Below are 19,765 nucleotides of genomic sequence, written 5' to 3'. Positions count from 1 at the left end.
AAAATAAACACAACGATTGCATCAAACAACTTAAAACGCCTTTCAAATGAATAAATTCAACCAACTCAACAAGGCATCGTTTTATTAAGGTGCGGATAAAGACATTTAAGGAATAACGATTAAAATAACGTTATTTAAACGGACTTTTTTCGTGAAACAGTTAAAAGCCTGCAGACACCTATTTCAATCCATTAGGTTTTCCACAAGTCTGAAGCCAGTATGACGTACATTTTCCAAATGATAGAACGGGCTCCTGCTATGTGCTTTCTGAGATAAGCGTCTGCAGTTATTAACAACCCAGTGTTTGTTATTCAGATTATGTCTGCGTCACTAAAGAATTGGAAAGACGCATCAAAGGAGCAGCACAGTGCGATATATTACAAGCACATGCATATTAGTTTTTTCAAGGCAGAGAAGCTGTCTGCCCTGTCTTTTATGAAGAAAGCAAATTAATGCTACCAGGGGGTGGCGGCATTTTGTATTTTAGTAACGGTAACAAAACTTCTTTTAAACTCAAAATGCAAGACACCAGACCTATATTAAACGTTAACATAATATATTTTTTTCCATCAACTCACCAAAAATAATGTGGAGCCGGTGGAATTTTCGCTTTGAAAACAGCATTTTATGAGATTTCTCGTTTGTGGTAACTACATCAGTTAACGTTAGGAATCCTGTAATACATATTAAAACACATGTGAAAGCCGATACAGATGACAAACCTGTAAATTAATTCAGTTTTCTTTGGCCTAAAAGACATTCAAATTACAGTATTTTTTTTTTAAAAAAGCAAATTTATGCTTGCAAATGTTCGGGAACGCTAGAGGCGGTAGCGCTGTGCAAGTAAATCCGAGCGCATAAAAATAGATTACCACGCACATTATGTAACAAGTAAGATGCTCTGAGACTGCTCAGCTGTTTACAGTGTAACTGTCAAACAATCTCTTCCAGCAGATGCAACTAAATATACGGGATTTTTAATAAAAACACCAGACCGGAGTTTATGCACTGGGGACTGTACTCCGCGGCATAATACGCAAGCAAATTTTGGAATGCGGCAGTTTTTTTTTTCTTTCCTTATGTGTCATTGTACTGCAGTAACCCAGGTAGTTTGTTTACAGCTACATTACAAGTGAAAAGTTTTTTTTTCTCCCTAAAGCCACACTTTAACACAATTAAGGTGAGCACCAGACGTGTCTGTCCACGTGCCCCTCTGCCGTGTTGCGTCGTATGCGGTTGTTGACGATGTTGTTTACAATGTGTTTGTGTGGAGCTGTGCCATAGTTACTAGTTTCTGTTTCTACAGAAATTAAAGAGAACCTCCCTCCATCGCTACAGATCAGCTGTCTTCGTCGAATTTAGTGTAGATTCAACTTTAATGTTAAGTAAACTATTAGATAACCATCGCCTTTTACACCAGTAAATGTGTGTATTTTTAACATACATATACAAAATCGTTTTGCTTCTATTTGTCGCCCTTTTCTTCAAGCTCTGTCGGTTAAGGATTATTTAAACATTTTCAGTTTGTGCTTTAGTTGTAAATTATTTACCATTTGTTAGAGTTACACGAATACCCGTGTACCTTTAAAAATAGGCTGTGCTATACAGGGTAATCGTAAATTATAGTTCGTTGCCAAATTTGTGTTTATATATATTATACTTACAGACAATAACAACTGTCGTACCGTTTATCAGTAAATTTATAGAATTTTTAAATGCGCACTTCGGTTTTCAAAGGAGAATCTTTACTGCTAATGTATAAGAAAACATTTTATTTATACAAAATACCGTGTTATTAAAACATTCATCCCAACTCTGAGTGCACTTTAAAATAAGTTTACTTAATAGTGTTATCTGAAAATGCTGAATTCTACGCGTCCCCTGAAGACGGTCCGGATTGCATTTTTTTAAATTATTATTAGCAGTATTTTTTGCGGATGCTGTTAGTAAATCCGAACAAAAGAGTGTTTGTTAAGCTCTTTATCTGAGAACTAATCCCTTATTCGGTATGAAACGGGAAGAGTACATACACAATTCATTAGGGAAAAACCAAGATTAATTAAAAAAACATCTCTGTCTAGCAGTCTGTCTTCTGGCAAAAAGCAGGAGATGAGCCGACTACCTTAAAATGGGAGTTGTCCTTTTTTTTTTTAGTTTAAGCCTGACGGGTTCATATTACTATCAATCAGTTAATTCGACCAATGAGCCGATCAGATTGGAGGCTTGGCAGGTACGCCCCCCTCAAGGTTGTACCGCCTTGTGTTTTTCTTTTTTTGTAACTAAAGCTGGATGTGTAGAACGTCACATGTTGTTTTTCTCTTCAGGCACTCAGTGATATGTGTTATTTACTGTTAAACTGTTACAGACACCGAACGGAGATCTCTGCGCCAGGAATGAAGTAGAAGAAGAGGTACAGTCGGCTTTCTTTTCTCTCTCTAGACCAGCACAGACAACAAGTTAAAGAAAGTGAGAGTTTAAAACGCGAGGATGGCGAGTTCGCCAACAACTGGACATTTATTTTCCAATGTTCACGTTAATAATAATAATAACCTCATTAAAAAATGCGGATACCTGAAGAAGCAGAAGCATGGACACAAGCGGTTTTTCGTTTTGAAAGAGCAGAGTGATGGCTTTCCTGCCAGGCTGGAGTACTACGAGAACGAAAAGAAATGGAAAAACAAGTCAGCTGCGAAAAGGGTTATACCCCTGGACTCCTGTCTGAATATCAACAAGAGAGCAGACGCCAAACACAAACACCTGATCGCCCTTTACACCAAGGACGAGTATTTTGCCGTAGCTGCTGAAAACGAGCAGGAGCAAGAAAGCTGGTACATCGTCCTAACTGAACTAATGAATGAGGGGAAAGTGTATGACGGATCGGCTTCTACTTCAACTTCCTCGCTGTCGGGATTTGAAGAGGCAAACTACGGTCTGATTACCCCTGCTAGCGCAGTTTACAAGGAGGTTTGGCAAGTAAATTTGAAATCAAAAGGACTGGGGCAAAGCAAAAATTTAACCGGGGTTTACAGATTGTGTCTTTCCAGCCGGACTATTAGCTTTGTGAAATTAAACTCGGAGGCTCCATCTGTCATTTTGCAGCTCATGAATATTCGAAGATGCGGGCACTCTGACAATTTTTTCTTCATCGAAGTAGGCAGGTCTGCATCCACGGGACCTGGGGAGCTTTGGATGCAAGCAGATGATTCAGTGGTGGCTCAGAACATTCACGAGACTATTTTAGAAGCAATGAAAGCAATGAAAGAATTATCAGAATTCAGACCCCGGAGTAAAAGTCAGTCGTCTGGTACCAACCCCATTTCTGTGCCCACCAGGCGGCACCTGAACAACCTGCCACCCAGTCAGACAGGGCTGCCTAGGAGGTCAAGGACAGACAGCATGGCAGCGACATCCCCTGCCAATAAATTCACCTCCTGCCGAATAAGGACGGCAAGCGAAGGGGATGGCACGATGTCAAGGCCGGTTTCGGTAAATGGGAGCCCCATTAGTCCTAGTGCAATCAGAACGCACCTGAGCCGTTCCAATACTGTTACCACCAGACCCTCAAGAATGTTCCAGACCTCTTCACTTCAGCACAGCAAATCAATGTCAATGCCAGTTTCTCATTCGCCACCTTCAGCCACCAGCCCCGTGAGTCTGTCTTCGAGCAGCGGACATGGCTCGGCATCAGACACCATCCAGCGGCCATCTAGCGGAAGTGCCTCAGTCTCAGGATCACCAAGTGATGGTGGCTTCATGTCCTTTGACGACTATGGGTCTAGCCCAGGGGATATGAAACACTGCCTGGGCAATAGGAGCAACACTCCGGAGTCTATTGCCGACACGCCCCCTTCCCGGGAGGGCAGCGATCTGTATGGCTACATGACGATGGAGAGGCCAGTCAACAGTATTTTTAACCTCAACGGCAGGCGGTTTTGCAAAGACGACATTTTGGATTCTGAAAAGGCGTACAGAAAGAGAACCTACTCCCTGACCACACCCCCACAACAGCGGGCTACATCGCAGGTCTCTTCTGCTTCGCTGGATGAGTACACATTGATGAGGGCCACGTACACTAATGGCAGCTCTGGCCGAAGTTCTTATGCAGCTTCTCCTAAAGTTACTTATACGCCTTACCCAGAGGATTATGGGGACATCGAAATAGGGTCCCATAAAAGCTCAAGCAGCAACTTGGGTGATGACGGATACATGCCCATGACTCCCGGTGTTGCCCCACAAGCCAGCAAGAAGGAAAATTACATGCCAATGAGTCCCACGAGTGTTTCTGCTCCAAAGCAAATCATCAATCCCAGATCACATCCAGAAACAAACGGGAATAGATACAGAACAAATTCGCCTGGCAGCTGCTCTCTTGATGACAACGGCTATATGAGAATGTGGTGTGGCTCCAAGTTATCCGTTGAGAGCTCTGATGGAAAGCTAACAAATGGGGACTACATGAACATGTCGCCCATCGATCACTGCGTCTCGCTGACGCCACCTGATTACTTCCTCAGCTCTTTGACCAACGAATCCGCAAGACCTTCCTACTCTTTCAACTCACTGCCCCGGTCTTACAAATCACAGGGCTCCAAAAATGGGGATAGTGACCAGTACGTTGTGATGAACCTGCAAAATCAAAAGATTATTGAGGAGTCCAATTACTGTTCTACAGCTTCTACTGCAGCGGTTGTAAACCACTTTGCGCCTTCACCAGTAAGACAAAGTAGAAATGAAAACTTGTTGCAAAGAGGAAGGGCCAGCAGGCCAACCAGGCTGTCTCTAGACACACTGAGGACTTTGCCAAGTATGAATGAACACCCTTTGCCCGCTGAGCCAAAAAGCCCTGGTGAGTATATTAACATAGACTTCAGTGAAACTACAAGGTACTCCCCACCATCTCTGTCTACAGAGAGTCCAGCTTCTTCCTTAGGATCCACCAATGACCAGCGAAGATCACCTTTGTCAGATTACATGAACATTGACCTGAATGCACAGTCTCCTAAATCGGTGGAGGCCCCTGCTGATACAATGAATGTAATGTCTGCATTATCATGCTCAATTCAACCAGATGCCGAGTACCTCAAAACACAGATTGCCTCTGTGTGTCTCTCTGGCTCTACAAAGGACGATTACACGGAAATGACATTTGGTGTTACAAACACACCTCCCCAGCCCATTTCGCAGAAGTCAGAAAAGGCTCAAAGCATGAGCCCCACCAGTGGGGTGAAGAGGTTAAACCTGATGGAACAGGTGTCGGGGGTGGAGGCGTTTTTGCTGCCCAGCACCCCTCCAGACCCTGACAGAGGGGCAAAAGTGATCCGGGCAGACCCACAGGGACGCAGGCGGCACAGTTCTGAAACGTTCTCATCCACCACTACTGTAACGCCTGTCTTTCCTTCTTTTGCCCATGATCCCAAGAGGCATAGCTCTGCCTCTGTAGAAAACGTCTCTCTCAGGAAAAGTGAGGGCACTGATGAAGAGTACGGCAGCCCCATGTGTCGTGAGACCTCTGCGGGATTTCAAAATGGACTGAACTATATTGCCTTAGACCTGATGGATGAAAACTTGGGCAACTGTGAAACCCTTGTTAAACTTAAAACTGCAAGGTATTTAAAAGGTGGCATCAGTGGATTAGATGCCAGTCCTTACACCAGCCTTGGCTTTTTAAAGGAAACAGCCACTGCTGTTAAAGGTGAGTACACATTCTTAAAATTGGTTTATTTAATTATTAACATTTCTAAAAGGCACACTCATACATGGTAAAGTATGTCAAAGAGGAGAAGGACATTTTGTTCTTCAGAACTGCTTAAGCATTCTTAATTGTGGTGTAGTGCTGTAGACTTATCAGTTTTAATAATTGAAGCCACTTTGATGTATTTCCAAATGAATCCCCATTTATTCTGTTGTGCATAGCAGTGCATTTCTAACTAGAAGCTTCTGCATGTGATGCATACTCTCTATGTTCTCATTTCTGAACTGCCAACTAGTGTGCTTCGAAAACTTTTTTCTTTATTATTGAAGATGAAAATGAACTTGCACCACTGCATGTACTGCCCTTTCTGTTGCCATAGTGGTGCACTGACAATTAACTGGAGCAGAAAAATGATCCTCAATGTTGGTCCTCCTGGTATTAAGTATTAATGTATTTGATAATTGAGCCATTGCTTTAAACACTGCGTAGGTATGCAAATATAGCCTGGTAATTATTTTATTTTAGTCATTTTCATGCATTGCAATTGCAGAAACCCAAAACTGGGAGGTGTGGTTACTCAGTCTGTCTGCCTAGTTTGAGTATAATATGCAGTTTGCCAAAATGAGGCTTTCAGCTGTAAATCATTTTTTGGTTCAAGGTGAAACACAAGTTTGGAAAGGAAATAAAAAGGCTTCATGAAGGTTTGCTTGTATTTTGAGCATCGAGTGGGTGTCAATGAAAAATAACAGCAAAAATGACAGGGTGCCGTATTTTCCTGTTTTTCAATCTTTAATTGATACAGTTATGGCTGGCCTATGCACGTTCAGTAGGAACCTATTCAGATTTGTTTGAGGGGTACCTCTATACACATCAAGACCTGCTTTTAAAAGTTGTAAACAATGTTAGAGAAGAATGGAGAACTCTTGTACAGGGTGAAGAGCGTCATTTGATTTCAAGCAAAGCTGTGCATACATATAGGTTTAGAACTGTTTTCTAAGCACCCCTGCACATCTCAAGTGCTAACAGAGAATCTACAGGTAAATATGCCTTATTTTAGATATACATTGTGTGTTGGACTTTGTGGTGTGTGAGGTTTAAAGTAAATAGCTCGACCAGCTGTAGATGAGCAACGTGCATTTCAAACAGATTTTCAGTCTTTTGTGATTGACGTTTTTTGTGATAAATGGTAATACAGTATTTACCATTCTTTCATGTGCTGCCTATTAGACAGAAACATCTCTCTGAAAACCACTTTACTTTTTTGTTTGTTTTTAACACACTGCAAATCTGGTCAATTCATGGCTGTGATTGCATACTTTTCTAATGCTTTCTGACTGTGCTTTCCAACATCTGTTTGTTTTTATATAGAGTGAATCAGCGTCTTTGTGGGGGAAGAAGGGGGTTTACTAACGTGAAACATATCTGTGTGTGTTTTAAAGTAACAAACTTGATTAAATATGCAGGTCTTATTTCTTCATTTTCTCTGGAAATTCCATTTAGCTATGATATAATAGTAAAACTGGATCCATTAATATGGGATTTATACAAGTACTGTATTTCAAAAGTATATCTTAACTTTCAGTCATAATATCTTCTGTTATATAACTCTTTTATAGTCGTATATAGGGTCAGTGACAGACCTGACTGAATTCAATGTAAAAAAATACAGTTGACCAACACAAATAAACATTTGTTTAGTTCAGGGACAGAACCTGCATCATTCAGTACGTGAGTCTCTGAAACACTGAGAATTTTAATTTGGTAACATTGTTCTCTGAAAGGGAAAAAATGCTGGTTTAATGCTCTCAACCCATATGCCTTTTTTCATTCATTTGCTGTCAGTAGTTCTGACATTTTTGTATTGTGCTTAGCCGGATCTCATTGTTCTTTGTTCTGTAGTAGGTTGCTTAAAAGTATTTAGTGGTTTTGGAATCTTACATTTATAGTTCGTGTTTCAGCTACATGCCTGTAACACTCAGCACCTTTCTATGTCAAATGTGATATGTCAGTTGTTTGCCCCCTCGTGAATTTTGTCTAAACTGTTTTGAATTCATCCTCCTGTTATGCTGTGTCACCCGTGGTCTTGACTGGTTTACAAGCGACACAAGAACCTAGATCAGATTTCTTTCTTTCAGTCTTCTGGTAATCATGATGATGATAAGCTTACTTGCTCATGTCTCCAAAGGTTTAATGCATACACAGCTTTACTCTAAGAATGAAATCCCTTTGAACTGAAAATTGCTCTCTAGACCTCAAGTGAAGTCAGGAAAGGACTGACCTCTGTGGTTTCCAGTGAGTGTCACTAAAACACAGAATGAGTGTTCAGCAATAACAAAGAGAAGTTTGTTTTTCTTTTTAGTTTAATGGCTTTCTTAAGTAGTTGCCCCTGGTAGTTCATGTTATGTTGTTTTTAGATGTATCCAGAGATTCTCTCTAGGATATATCAGAAGCAACAAGACATAAGTGGTATAAGAAAACAAAAGGAGCCTCTGTGTATCCCTAAGCCTTGAATAAACCCTACATAACATCAGATGTACATAAAAAATGTTTTGAAATCCTGCTTCTCCTTCTCAGTTATGAAGTCTTTCAAATATTTAGTTCCTCTGATGAAGCGGAATCACTGTCTAACCTTTCAGATTTCAGACTGAATTTGTTTGAAATGTATCTTTAATCCATTCATCCATTAATGGAGTTATCGGGGCTATAGGAGATAAGTATTTACATTTAGATACTTAATGTGTTCTGTAATATATACCCAGCTTTTATTTAGCTCTGGCATGGAAATTCAGACCGGTCAAGAAATAAAGGATCAATAAATGTTGGACTTGCTAACTCGGAGAGAAATATAAGGTTATGTTGCCCTTTCTGTTGCCTTGTAACTCACTCCTCCTTTGTTCAATTAGAAGGCTAGCATTCCTGTTCCTTTCTTAGGTAACGTACAAGTAGCTCTTTCAAAAAATTTATTGTGCTGTAACGTTCTTTTCAGTAATTGAACATGTGCCTCACAATCCATGTGCCTGTTTCAAGAGGCTGTTAGTTTTATGTCTCTAGTGCACAGTGTGCAGTGATTAGAATCATTCCCCAGAAAAACAAGTGAGTCAGTTGTTTATCAGTTGTCAGGTACTCAGTTTCATGATTGGAATGTAGTGTGCAAAGGTTTCTGGGAGACGTGGTTACTCTCTTGTTTTTTAACCTCCTGACTTTCAGGGACATTTTTTTTTCTTTTTGCTCTTTCAAAAACTCAAAGCCTGTTTAATTTAAGTTTAAAATAATTTGATGTTTTTTAGTTCCTTGAACAGCAGTAGAAGAATAGTAGTTCTTGCACCTTTGATTTTTTTCACACAACATTCTTACGAGTATGAATTATTGACTTTAATTTAAAAGTATAAAAACGTGACGTGACCAAACGGTCCTGAAGAGCCACAACGCAATATGTTTTACAGTATACCCTTAACACATAAGTTTCTAAATATTTGAGCAGTTTAGTGTTGATCACAAAAGCAGGTAAGTCATCGATTAAGTAGTTTATAGATCTTTTGAAATTAAAATGCCCTGTTCCTGTCCTGCAGCTGGAATCGTAGTAAACTAATAAAAACATGTCTTCCAGTTTTTTATAAATTGATGATTAAAAGGCAGTAAGACCAACTCTGGACTCTGGGTGTTTTAAACCATGGTTGACCAGCACCTACTGTATTATAAACAAAAAATGTTGTACAAACTCCCATTTTTATGAAAGATACAAAAGTGGAAGAGAGAGTTTAAAGTATTCTGGCTACATATAGGCGAAAATGTTTTTTCCCCATGCCTGGATTGCCTTTTCTTACTTTTATAATTTGATTTAAGAAAAGAAAGGGAAACTTTTGCTCTGTAGCACAACCTATTGAAGATGTATTGTTGTCCTTCATCTTCCAGTTTTGTTAGGTCTTGGCAATCTTATTTTAATCTTTTCCTATTACAGTACAAATTAACTGTGTCATAATTGCTCATTTCAACTATCCAGCCCAGATCGACAAAAGTAGTGCCCCCTTTTCTTGTAAAAATCCCAGTAGAAAAGATATATATAGGGCAGAATTTGAAAACTCAAATCCTTAAGGTTTTATGATCTTTTCAGGCTTAAAATACATACATAAAGTATACAATCTGTCTAAACATATTGTGAGATTTATTGTTTCATAGCTTTCTTATCTAGATAAGGCATAAATCTGCTATTACAAATTAAAGCATGATATAAGTACATGTATAATGATCCTAATGTAGTATACAGTCTTGGGAAACAAATTCATTCTTTTAATGTAAGCTGTAAACATCAGAGGGATCAGTCCATTTGACAAAACGTGAGTTGAATAAGTTTCACCATGGTCAGATTAATACTACATTAGAAAAGTATTCAGGTCCACATCTAACAGTGTAAATACATGATAAGAGGCAACTTTAATCTCCTGGCAGGCCACTGCTTATCATGGTACTACCAGTGAACAAGGACAAACACTGCCTGTCCTGAGTTTCACCGAGCAGTGTTCGTGCTTTACTTGGTAGAAAAAATCAGCTCAAAGGTACTGCCCAGGGCTGTGGAAATGATCATGTAAAAGATGGATTAGTTGAAGTGCTTTAACTGTGTTTTCTTTTCACAACAACAAGAGATAGTGAGTTTTATTCATATAAGCTTTGTTTTCCACATTCTTTTGAGTGTGGTTTTGAAAGTATAGGCTTATCAGTTTTCACCATTTCCTAAGATACGTAAGCTAGTTACAGATCAGAAACTGATAATCAACTGACAATTATCGTCCATATTACAACCCATCTATTTTCTTAAGTGCTTTATTCAGTACAGGGGAGCCGGAGCCTTAATCAAAGAAAATATTATTTTTCTTACTCTTTGATAACTATGTAAACATCACAGTTGGCAGCCTTAGTTTATAAGTTCTATTTAATTGTAAGTAGTATGTTTACAACTACAACATGTGATACCTGCTGATTCAGATTCCACATACCCTTAACTCTAAGCAGCAGTAATCTCAGGCATTTAGCATCTTATTATTAATAAATTACTTCTATATTTGGAATGTTAATTATTTCAGTTTTTATCCCAGAATTGTTGACGCTAACTGGAATGTAATCTATATAAGGTAATTTAGGGGGAAAGGATTAGAAATAAGAAAATGACTAAATCTAAGCTCATTATTAATATTCTTGTTTACCATTACGTCAGCCAGCTGTTTGTTTTAACTTATTAGAGTGTAAAAGGGACGCTATTTTGTTTTTGTTTTGCTTTCCTGAAACAACAGCCACAAAACGCTATTTAACTTGCAAAGCACATCCCTGCCCTTCACCCAGGCAGTGCTGTAAATCAAATGGATGACCTTTTACCTCTTCCCACAGCCTCTGAAGTGCGCACGTATGGCTAATGCAGTATGATGCATACCAAAAGAGGAGAGATTGTACAAGCGCACCGTCTATTTTCAGATGAGTCTTCATTAACTGTCAGGTGCCAGATGCAGGAACAAGGCTGAAGAGAGTAAAAACATTGATACTTTTTTTAAACACCTTAAGCATCCTTGAATAGAGTGGTGCCATTGCAGCAGATGGCTGCCCCAGGGTTGTACACCTGCCATTCCAAGCAATGTTCACTTGTTATCTACCACATCTCCGCCATTGACAATAGGCTAATGATTGCAGACCATCTGCCTCACCACCACAACAAAACAGGATAAAACATTTGTCCTTCGGGCAAGAAAAGGCCACTCTACAAGACTATTTCTGCACTTCTTTTTGTTTTCATATCTGGAGATTGGGGCTCACAAATTTAAAGGCAGGTATTTTGAAGGTTACATGTATTTTGTTTTGTAGAAAGGAATGCACAGTGTATAGCTAATTAATCCAAAAATGTGCTTGTGTCATTTTGTATTTTGCTTGTATATACAGTATGTGTGTAGAAGAATCAGTCAATGAAGTGATAAAGTTTTAAGCTTGGATTTTTCGGTTCTCCTTCTTTGAATGAATGGTTTAATTGCAGAAGTACACAATTCAAACTGCTATAATAGGTGACTGTTTGAGTTCTTTGAAAAGCAAAGGCAACTATATTATTATTATTATTATGGGCTAATAATAATAATCATTATATATTCTTAAGAAGGCATCAGCAATTGCTGCTCCTTGTGTCAAAGTTTCCATGCCACCAGTGCAGAAAACAGTGATTAAAGTAGGCCAGGATGTTCCAGCTAAAGATAAAAACATCCCAAACATTACCCACATTTAGTACAGAGTTAAGAAGGATTACATTATGTAGGGATTAGACATTGTTGAGCAGCTTGTTTTGTTTAGAGTCAGGGAAGGGGGCACAGGCCGTCTTGCTCTGCCATAGCAGAGGTGACTTGCCACCCGCATCATAAGCCACAGAAAATCCAAAGATTCCAAAGAAAATTACCTCTCTAGGCAAGTCATGTGAAAATAGACATCATGCAGTCCTGCTGGCTCCACACCTTCACTTTTCTGTGAATTATACTGCAGTATCTCAGCTGGTATAGTACATGTGGAGGTGATTTAACCTTTTATCTTTTGAGAACCTTACATAAAGCTCTGATCAGACTGCAGGGTCTTTCAGTTACTAGTTCAGAGTGCTAAGCTCTCAAAGGTACTTTGTGGCATCCATTCAGTTTTTTTCTATCACATTTTGTGTCTGGTCCTATATAATATACAGATTTGTATTAATATACTGTAATGAACCAACATTTGCTTTAGCCTCTATGTTACTCAACCCGCAAGAGAATCAGAAAGAATTATCTTTGTTAACTAAGCAGGAGCATTATGTAAGGGGCAGTAATTTTGAGCCTCTGTGAGCATAAACACATTAGCAAGGCATGACTACCAAAACGTTCACTTGCTGAACTGAGCTGCCCCTGGTCTGATCCATTTACTCTGATCATGTTATACATGCATTAAAGAAATCAAGACTATTAATGATCACCTAATTCATCACAATTTATCCTGAAACGTCTATAGTTAATATAAAGAATGCATGACAATAAATACTGGAACTTCTAGATTCAGAGCTTTTTTACTGTGACTTTTCCAATGCTTCTTGCAAACTCACATTAAACCTTTGCTGCAAGATAAAACAAAATGAGTATATAATTAAAATAAACCATTTTTATTTGATGAGACTATTTTAAATGGCTGTGCTCTTTTTTTTTCAATGTATGATCCAGGATCTAAAGATTAACTTTGGAGTGATGCGTCCCTGCTTATAATGATTGTAACAGAGATGTGGAAATGTAGAAAAAAAATGTATATGAATAAAGCACTATATATGTACTGTCGTATGTCAGAAAAATTTACACTTGCAAGAAGGAAGGTTTGCTCTTGCATAAATTAAGCTCATTATTTCAAAATGAGCAGAAGTATGATATGACGAGAAGATGGAGCTTTCTCAGTCCACGTTAATTCATTTAAGTCAGATTTGTGTATTTGTATTTTAAATTGCACCAGTGTTCAAAGAGTTTAAGTGGCATTTAAATGTGAAAAACATCTCATTTTGCCCTGTGTGTGGGATACACTAAATTGTGGTACATGTTTATAGCACAATTGCACATTGGTCTATAATTACATTGTCTTGTGCTTTTCCCAGTAGCCTGTTGTTTATCTTCTAGGCACATAACATTTAAATAAACTTAAAAATTAGCTTTTGCTCTTATCCAGTGGACTGTGTATAAACATATGAAGGTCACAGTTATTGTTGTATTTACCACTATGGCAGGTAAACTACAACATTTGATTGAAAAAACTGATTATCGGTGTTTAAGGTTAATGAGTGCTTTTGGTGTTTAGCTTACATGTGAAGTATTTGTTGGTTGATTTTAATACACACAGTACAAACAGTCCCTGTGAACATTCAAACTTGTTTGTTCTGTATAGGCTGATTCATATGTTGATGTTTATGTTTGCAGTGATCTGCCATGCTTAGTGTGATTGGACAACTCAAAGCTGAGCTCTGTGCAAATTCCATGCAGCTGGCTGATTGCGATTTCCATGTACTTCAAGGTCAACAACAATTCTTCATTGATCCCGCAGCCTTCGTCACCACAGAAGTGGAAGTGTAAAATGTGAATAAGGCTCTTGTTGTGTTTCTGAAATGGGTGGCTCTAGTGCCCTTGAATGCTTCTACAATGGCGATTGTGTTTTCACGGCAGGATATGAAAGGGCACAATGAGAAATAGATGAGAAAAAGCAGTCCATTTTGTCATGTGTGGTGAATGTAAACAGGGAGAAGACTGTGACAAGAAGCAGTGTCGGTGGTCATCTGTCAGTGCCTTCATAAGTACAGATAGCAGCTGATAATATTTCAATTAGGTCTTCATCTGCCATTCCTCTTCTGGTATGCTGCATACTTCCTGTGAAATAAATATCCCTTGGAGATGTTTGTGTTTTCTTTCAAACACCTGACTGTACAGTACATGACTATAATGGATATATTCCTCAACGCAGTGCAGTCTTTTTTGCTCTTGTTTTCCCAGTACAACTAAAGGTGAATATGAGAACTTAATGAAGCAGTTTTTCAAAAAAATTGGAACTTTTCAAAGACAAACAGAAAGGTTTATAATATCCATGTCTTAAAAAGCAAAGTTCTCTGTAGGCACTTTTGAAACAGAAGATGCTGATGATCATAATAACAAAGCTATGCAATGAAGGTATCTTTTATTTGTGGATACTCTGCATTAATGCAGTCAGCACTTATAATATTTTGACATTTTATCAGTACTTAATCAATGTCTCAGTCTTGACTGTTGTCTTTGGTTGCAGGATGCATTTGAAATGCCGAAGCTTTCTCAAGAACCTTGAAGTTTAACATTTTGCTTAAAACCTTTTTTTTTTAAATGTGGATTTTATGTTTTGGAGAGTTTACATTGCTGCTTACGTTGGAACACTTAAATCACCTTATAACAGAATCTTTTAGCAGATTCATATTTTATTGCAATATCTACTCTTTTGGGTGGACCTATTTAAATGTATGTCTGAAATATTAGTCTTTTAGGGTAAGAGGATTGTTTCTTCTACTTAGTTATGGGTACTCCTTTAAAATAGTTGTCCTAAAATATTATTTATCAAGCCTTTTACAGTATGCACTCAATATCACTAGGTTCATGGCTAACTCAGCTGTAATTCAACTAAACTGCAGTACTATAACAACACCAGTCATACAATTACAGTAATACTCTTTGGTTTCATTGCTGGAATTTGTGTCAGGAGTGGTGTGAAGTCTTGCTGTATGTTATTCATTTACCCTGTGCAAGTGCAACAGTGCTTTTCTCAAATGGATCCACTGTGAACTGCAATCTAACATCAAACCATGGAAGCAGCAAAGCAGTTCCGACCAGCTTCGACAGCTGTGTGCTGCCTTGTTAATTTATTATGTATTGTACTTGTTCAGCAAATGTAAAATTGGAAAAATATCTCCGCTGGTACCTAAAAATGCACATCTGCTCGCAGTTAATAATTGTGTAGACTACGTTGACCAAGCAAGAAGTCCCACACTAAGATTTTCTTTAAAATTGACCCTTTCTTGTTTTTAATTTATGGTGCTTAGCAAGGACATTCTGAACTGGGTCATACCCATTAGTGATATTAATAGGGTGACTGAAGTGGTAAACCACTCTGTTGGTCTCTCTTTGAATTCAGAGGAAAAAGAAAAGGAACAACAAACAAATAAAACAGGATGCTTATCCTCTCCCCCCCCCCCCTCCAACCTTTCAGCCTGGCTTTGGAAACCCATTGAATTATAGCTCCTGCAAATGAAGTGGCATGTGTGGAAATAGAGGTGAATGAGTCAGTTTGCAAAGGGTGAACAAACAAATCAGTCAGCTATCTTTCTGTATGGTTAATGGAAATGTGACAGTGGTGAGTGATGGCTCGTCAGGTGGAAATCATGGCAGTGGGTCTGACTGCGATCACTATCCAAGAGCATGAGTTTCTGCTGTTTGCTTTAAGCCTGCCCAAATGCTGACTGCTTCTAATGTGGAGTGTTTGCTTGGCAAGCCGCCACTCACTAATCATTTCAGGGCCCTGTCCTTTATTTTGCCATCTTGTCTTTTTTTTAATCTTCCAAAATATTTTCTATACATTTCAAGTCAAAGCTTTCTTTCTTTCTGTATTTAATTTTTATACTGCATGTATACACTGTAAATATTACATATTACTGTGTGAAACAGACTAATTTATATTCCTATTCCATTATATACTGTATATGTACTGTATGCTTACCTTCTGTAAATGGTTCTTAAACCTCATATAGTACAGTATATATAGCAAAAATATGTAATCAGTTGCCTTTCAGAAAAGCAGCTTCTAGAGGTTTAGTGAGAATTTGTGTGTGATTCTAGTATTGAACTTTAAAACTGAATAATGAATATATATTTATTCTCATGTTGGCTATGACAGATTACCCCAAAAAAGAAGGATGCAGCAAAGACAACTAGTTTGTATAGTTTAAGGGTGTAATCTTGTGAAAATATCAAAAAGTTTAAAAACAATTAATGTAGAAGGAGATACTTGGAGGGTTAAAACGGTAATATACCAATGTTTTTGGATTGCTCATTTGTAGGTAAATGGAAGTGTGGTCTTTTGTATTATAGACAAATGTAGGTTCTGGCCTACATTCTGAATGGTGTTTTTCTGCAAAGCAAACTTAAGGTAATTAATGGATTCCAAGAAGGCTCCCCGCTTGGCAAACCTGTTCTCCGAAGACCGTGGAATACTGTACTTTTAAATGTAATGCAAATAGGATTAAACAGATTATTCATTTAGAGTCAGCAAAGCAAAAGGGTATTGCAGACTGTTGTGTCTGAGCAAACAATCATTGGAAAGAAGTTAAATTATTTCTTAATTAATAGGACCATTAAATCTCATTTTACTCTATTCCCTAGAAAGTAATCTCTTTATCTACTGTAACATGCTGAAAGGGGTGTGTTTTAAGGAATAAAACAGCCTTGCTGCCGTATAAAGGAAATTGGATGAAGGCATACATTAGCATAATCATAATGCTTTTTGTTGCAGTACAATTAGAATCCTAAAGATTTTAAAGAGATTAGTTACAGTACAGCCTCTCAGAACAATACCCAGAACACATGAAATTAGAAGTAGTAAAATTACATATATTTAGAATTAAAAAAGATCATCTTCACTTTAAAAAAAATGTGTAAAAAATTAAATGACATGGCCAGAGAATAGCTTGTAGCAGCAGTCTTTTCTGTATTGCAGATAAGAAAAAAAACACAGCAATGCAAATATTGACAAAGTGCTAAAAACAGCTGAGTGTTTTATGTACCTCAGAATCATCAGTCAGGCTAATGTAGGAATTTTAAAAGATATAGCCTAATTATTGATGATAACATTTCTGTATCAGTCCAATTTGGGACTTGTAAATATTTATATACATTATGCATATAAATAATTCAGTTTCGCTCAATTGAAATTTGCAACAAAAGTCTTTTTATAGAAGCTTATAAAAATAAAATAGGGGCACAGAAAGGAAATGTAATTTTGCAAGCAATTTGTATTAAGATCAGTAAATTATTAAAGTCCTATTTTTCATTTAACTCCTCCCCACAAAAGTCACGTTTTGCAGAAAACGTAATAAAGTATTTGCATGGAGTAATTGTAATGTTTAAAAGAGTAAGGTATGAAATCGGCTGTTGTACAGCACAGCAGTGACATGGCTTAAAAATTGTTGTTGAAACCACTCAGTGGTTTCCGTAATGGAAGTGACCCCCAAAATCAGCACAAAATGAGTAAAAATTAGATACCTGATCTTTGCATTTATAAACACAAAGAACTGAGTATAACTGCAGTCTAAATGTAGCTGACCTTCTTTGAAAGAATTAAGCAAAAATAAAAATTAGCTTTATAAAGGTTGTTAATTGATTAAATAAAATAAATTTAAAAATAAAAATATAAAGCTCTATGCATTATTTTATATATGGATTCATACAATAAAAGATAACACAAGGTACCAGTTTTTTTACATACAAAATACAAAAGTTATTTTTCTATATACTTTTATTATAATTGTATGCTTTTTTGTACTGCATAATGTTAAATGTCAGCTTGTTTGTTATGCAGACGCACCTGCCATTTCAGTTGCTGTTAGCAAGAGAACACATTCCTTACTTGGTAATGGCAGGGGGAATCACCATTTAACCTTTTCCTCCCACCAGTGTTCCCATTCCAGCGTTATAAATCATGGAACAGCTTGTGGAGCTGAAAGTAGAAGAAAAATGCTTTTTACAAATGTGCTAAAAGCTTTAAAAATAAATGAGCTTTTCCAACACTTTTTTGGCCATTCAGTATATTTCAAGAACATTTTAGGTACAGCGCACATTAAAATTGGAACACATTTTAAAAGTTTTTTTTTGTAAAAAGTACCTTTCTTGTGGCTTATAATAATTCGGGCAGATTTTGAAAGCGTTGCGATTTCTTTCTAACAGCCATTAAAAAAATATTTAAAATATCAATTTTTATACAGTTAAACAGTGGTAAACAGGCCTGATATGTGTTTAAGAACAAGTAATTGGTTAGTAATAGTGATATGTGTTTATGTGTTTTTGTTTAGCTAGTACTTTTACTCATGAACTTACTAGCTTTTCATTTTTTTTCTTCCAGATTAAATGAAACCTCTTTCTCCTCTGCAAACACTGTGCGGTTTGATGCCTCAGAAGCTGCTCCGAGAACGACTGTAACACACGCTGCTATAGATTAACCGCCTCAGACTTTGGTATGCCAGGAGGACAGCTGTGGCACTGTCAGAATTGTGCATTGAATCCACAAAGCTGAAGCTCTCTGCCTCACTTACTTTTAATCAGGAACCATCACCTTGCTGCTTTCTAGACAAGTACAGTCGTACACTGTACTTTTCCTCTTTAAATTTCTTCTTTTTATGGCCTAACCTGCCATAGCTCTGGACTGTACATGGCTGGTACCCCTTCATTTGCAAGACCTGTGAACAAAGCTGGAGATGACCACACACTCCCACACTAAAGAAGAAACATACATTTATGTAGTATGTGTATATAGTAGATGTGTGTTTGTGGGTTTGTGTTTACAGCGTCTTCTGTAGTACAGAATTGGAAACTGGAACTGAGTTTAAAATTTTAATAATCAGAACCGGCTGGGAGCCCTACCTCAGAAAGAAAAAAGCCAGGTTATCTTTTGCAGAATAATGAATGGATTTCAGTTACTTTCAATACAGAATGTCTCACAAGACCAATCCAAAGCCTTACTGACTTTATCATATAGTATTTCTACTAAAGACTAAATGTTTGGACCTAAAATGAAAAAGAAAACAAAACATTTGCCATTAAGACCGAATGTTTCCTGATGGTAGCATGAAAACATGATGCTTGTTTTTCGGAATGCTCAAATCTATTAAATTAAAGACTCTTCTTATCTTCTTTTAGTAACTCTTTCATTTATGTTAATATAAATATTTCCAAATCTCATGAAAGGAAATCTGTTATCCAAAGCATAAACAAAATATATGGCCCCATGAGACATATATTTAAAGCATATTGAACATAAACGAAACTTGGAGGCTGACCCTTCACAATGAAAATGTAAACACACACACAGAAGCAGCTGGGTAACATTTCACATGAATACATATTGCCTTTAAGATGGATATGCTTCAAGCTTCCTTATTAAGTAGTAAAGTGAAGTTAAACCCATTAATATGTATTCCGTAGACAACACTATGTATAAATTCATTAACATTACCTGTTTTTAACCCTGATCTACCAAAGCTTTCTGTGGCCCCTTCCTGTCATTCATTGAAGTGTTTTAGTGGTATTGAAGTTGGCTGAAACAGTTACAGGCATTGAAATCAGGGATGCTTTGGAGGCATTAACCACCACTGCTGTATAGCTGATTACACTAAAGTGGGATAGGATGGAGTCTCATTTGGACCGCACCGAGCACTGACTGATTGCTGTAACCATTTCTTCATTCATAAACAGCGCTGGCTGCTCTTCTCATATTTATAATGCGTAGATTGTAACACAAGACACATTTGAATGTAGAGGATTCTTT

At 37.6% G+C, this 19,765-nt stretch overlaps 1 protein-coding gene across 3 annotated transcripts; it reads left to right on the top strand.

Annotated features, from left to right (window-relative positions):
- The first annotated feature begins 1,081 nt into the window (after positions 1–1,081).
- On the top strand, positions 1,082–19,131 carry irs2b (insulin receptor substrate 2b). 3 transcript variants are annotated; one of them, XM_015364355.2, is made up of 3 exons: positions 1,082–1,180; positions 2,366–5,692; positions 18,344–19,131. In XM_015364355.2, exons 2-3 carry the CDS (start codon positions 2,488–2,490, stop codon positions 18,346–18,348), a joined length of 3,210 nt encoding a protein of 1,069 aa, XP_015219841.1. In that variant the 5' UTR covers positions 1,082–1,180; positions 2,366–2,487; the 3' UTR covers positions 18,349–19,131. The 3 variants fall into 3 exon arrangements, with proteins under 3 accessions (XP_015219841.1, XP_015219842.1, XP_015219843.1); XM_015364356.2 differs by lacking the exon at positions 1,082–1,180 and adding an exon at positions 1,297–1,380; XM_015364357.2 differs by lacking the exon at positions 1,082–1,180 and adding an exon at positions 2,158–2,230.
- The last annotated feature ends 634 nt before the right edge of the window (positions 19,132–19,765 follow it).

Source organism: Lepisosteus oculatus, chromosome 15 (genome assembly GCF_040954835.1).
Source record: "Lepisosteus oculatus isolate fLepOcu1 chromosome 15, fLepOcu1.hap2, whole genome shotgun sequence".
In the NCBI taxonomy this organism is placed as follows: domain Eukaryota; kingdom Metazoa; phylum Chordata; class Actinopteri; order Semionotiformes; family Lepisosteidae; genus Lepisosteus; species Lepisosteus oculatus.
This window is presented reverse-complemented; position numbering and strand designations above follow the sequence as displayed.

What these genes read in the sequence shown, in the direction of transcription:
- irs2b (XM_015364355.2), top strand. Translation starts at nt 2,488, where the DNA reads ATGGCGAGTTCGCCAACAACTGGACATTTATTTTCCAATGTTCACGTT.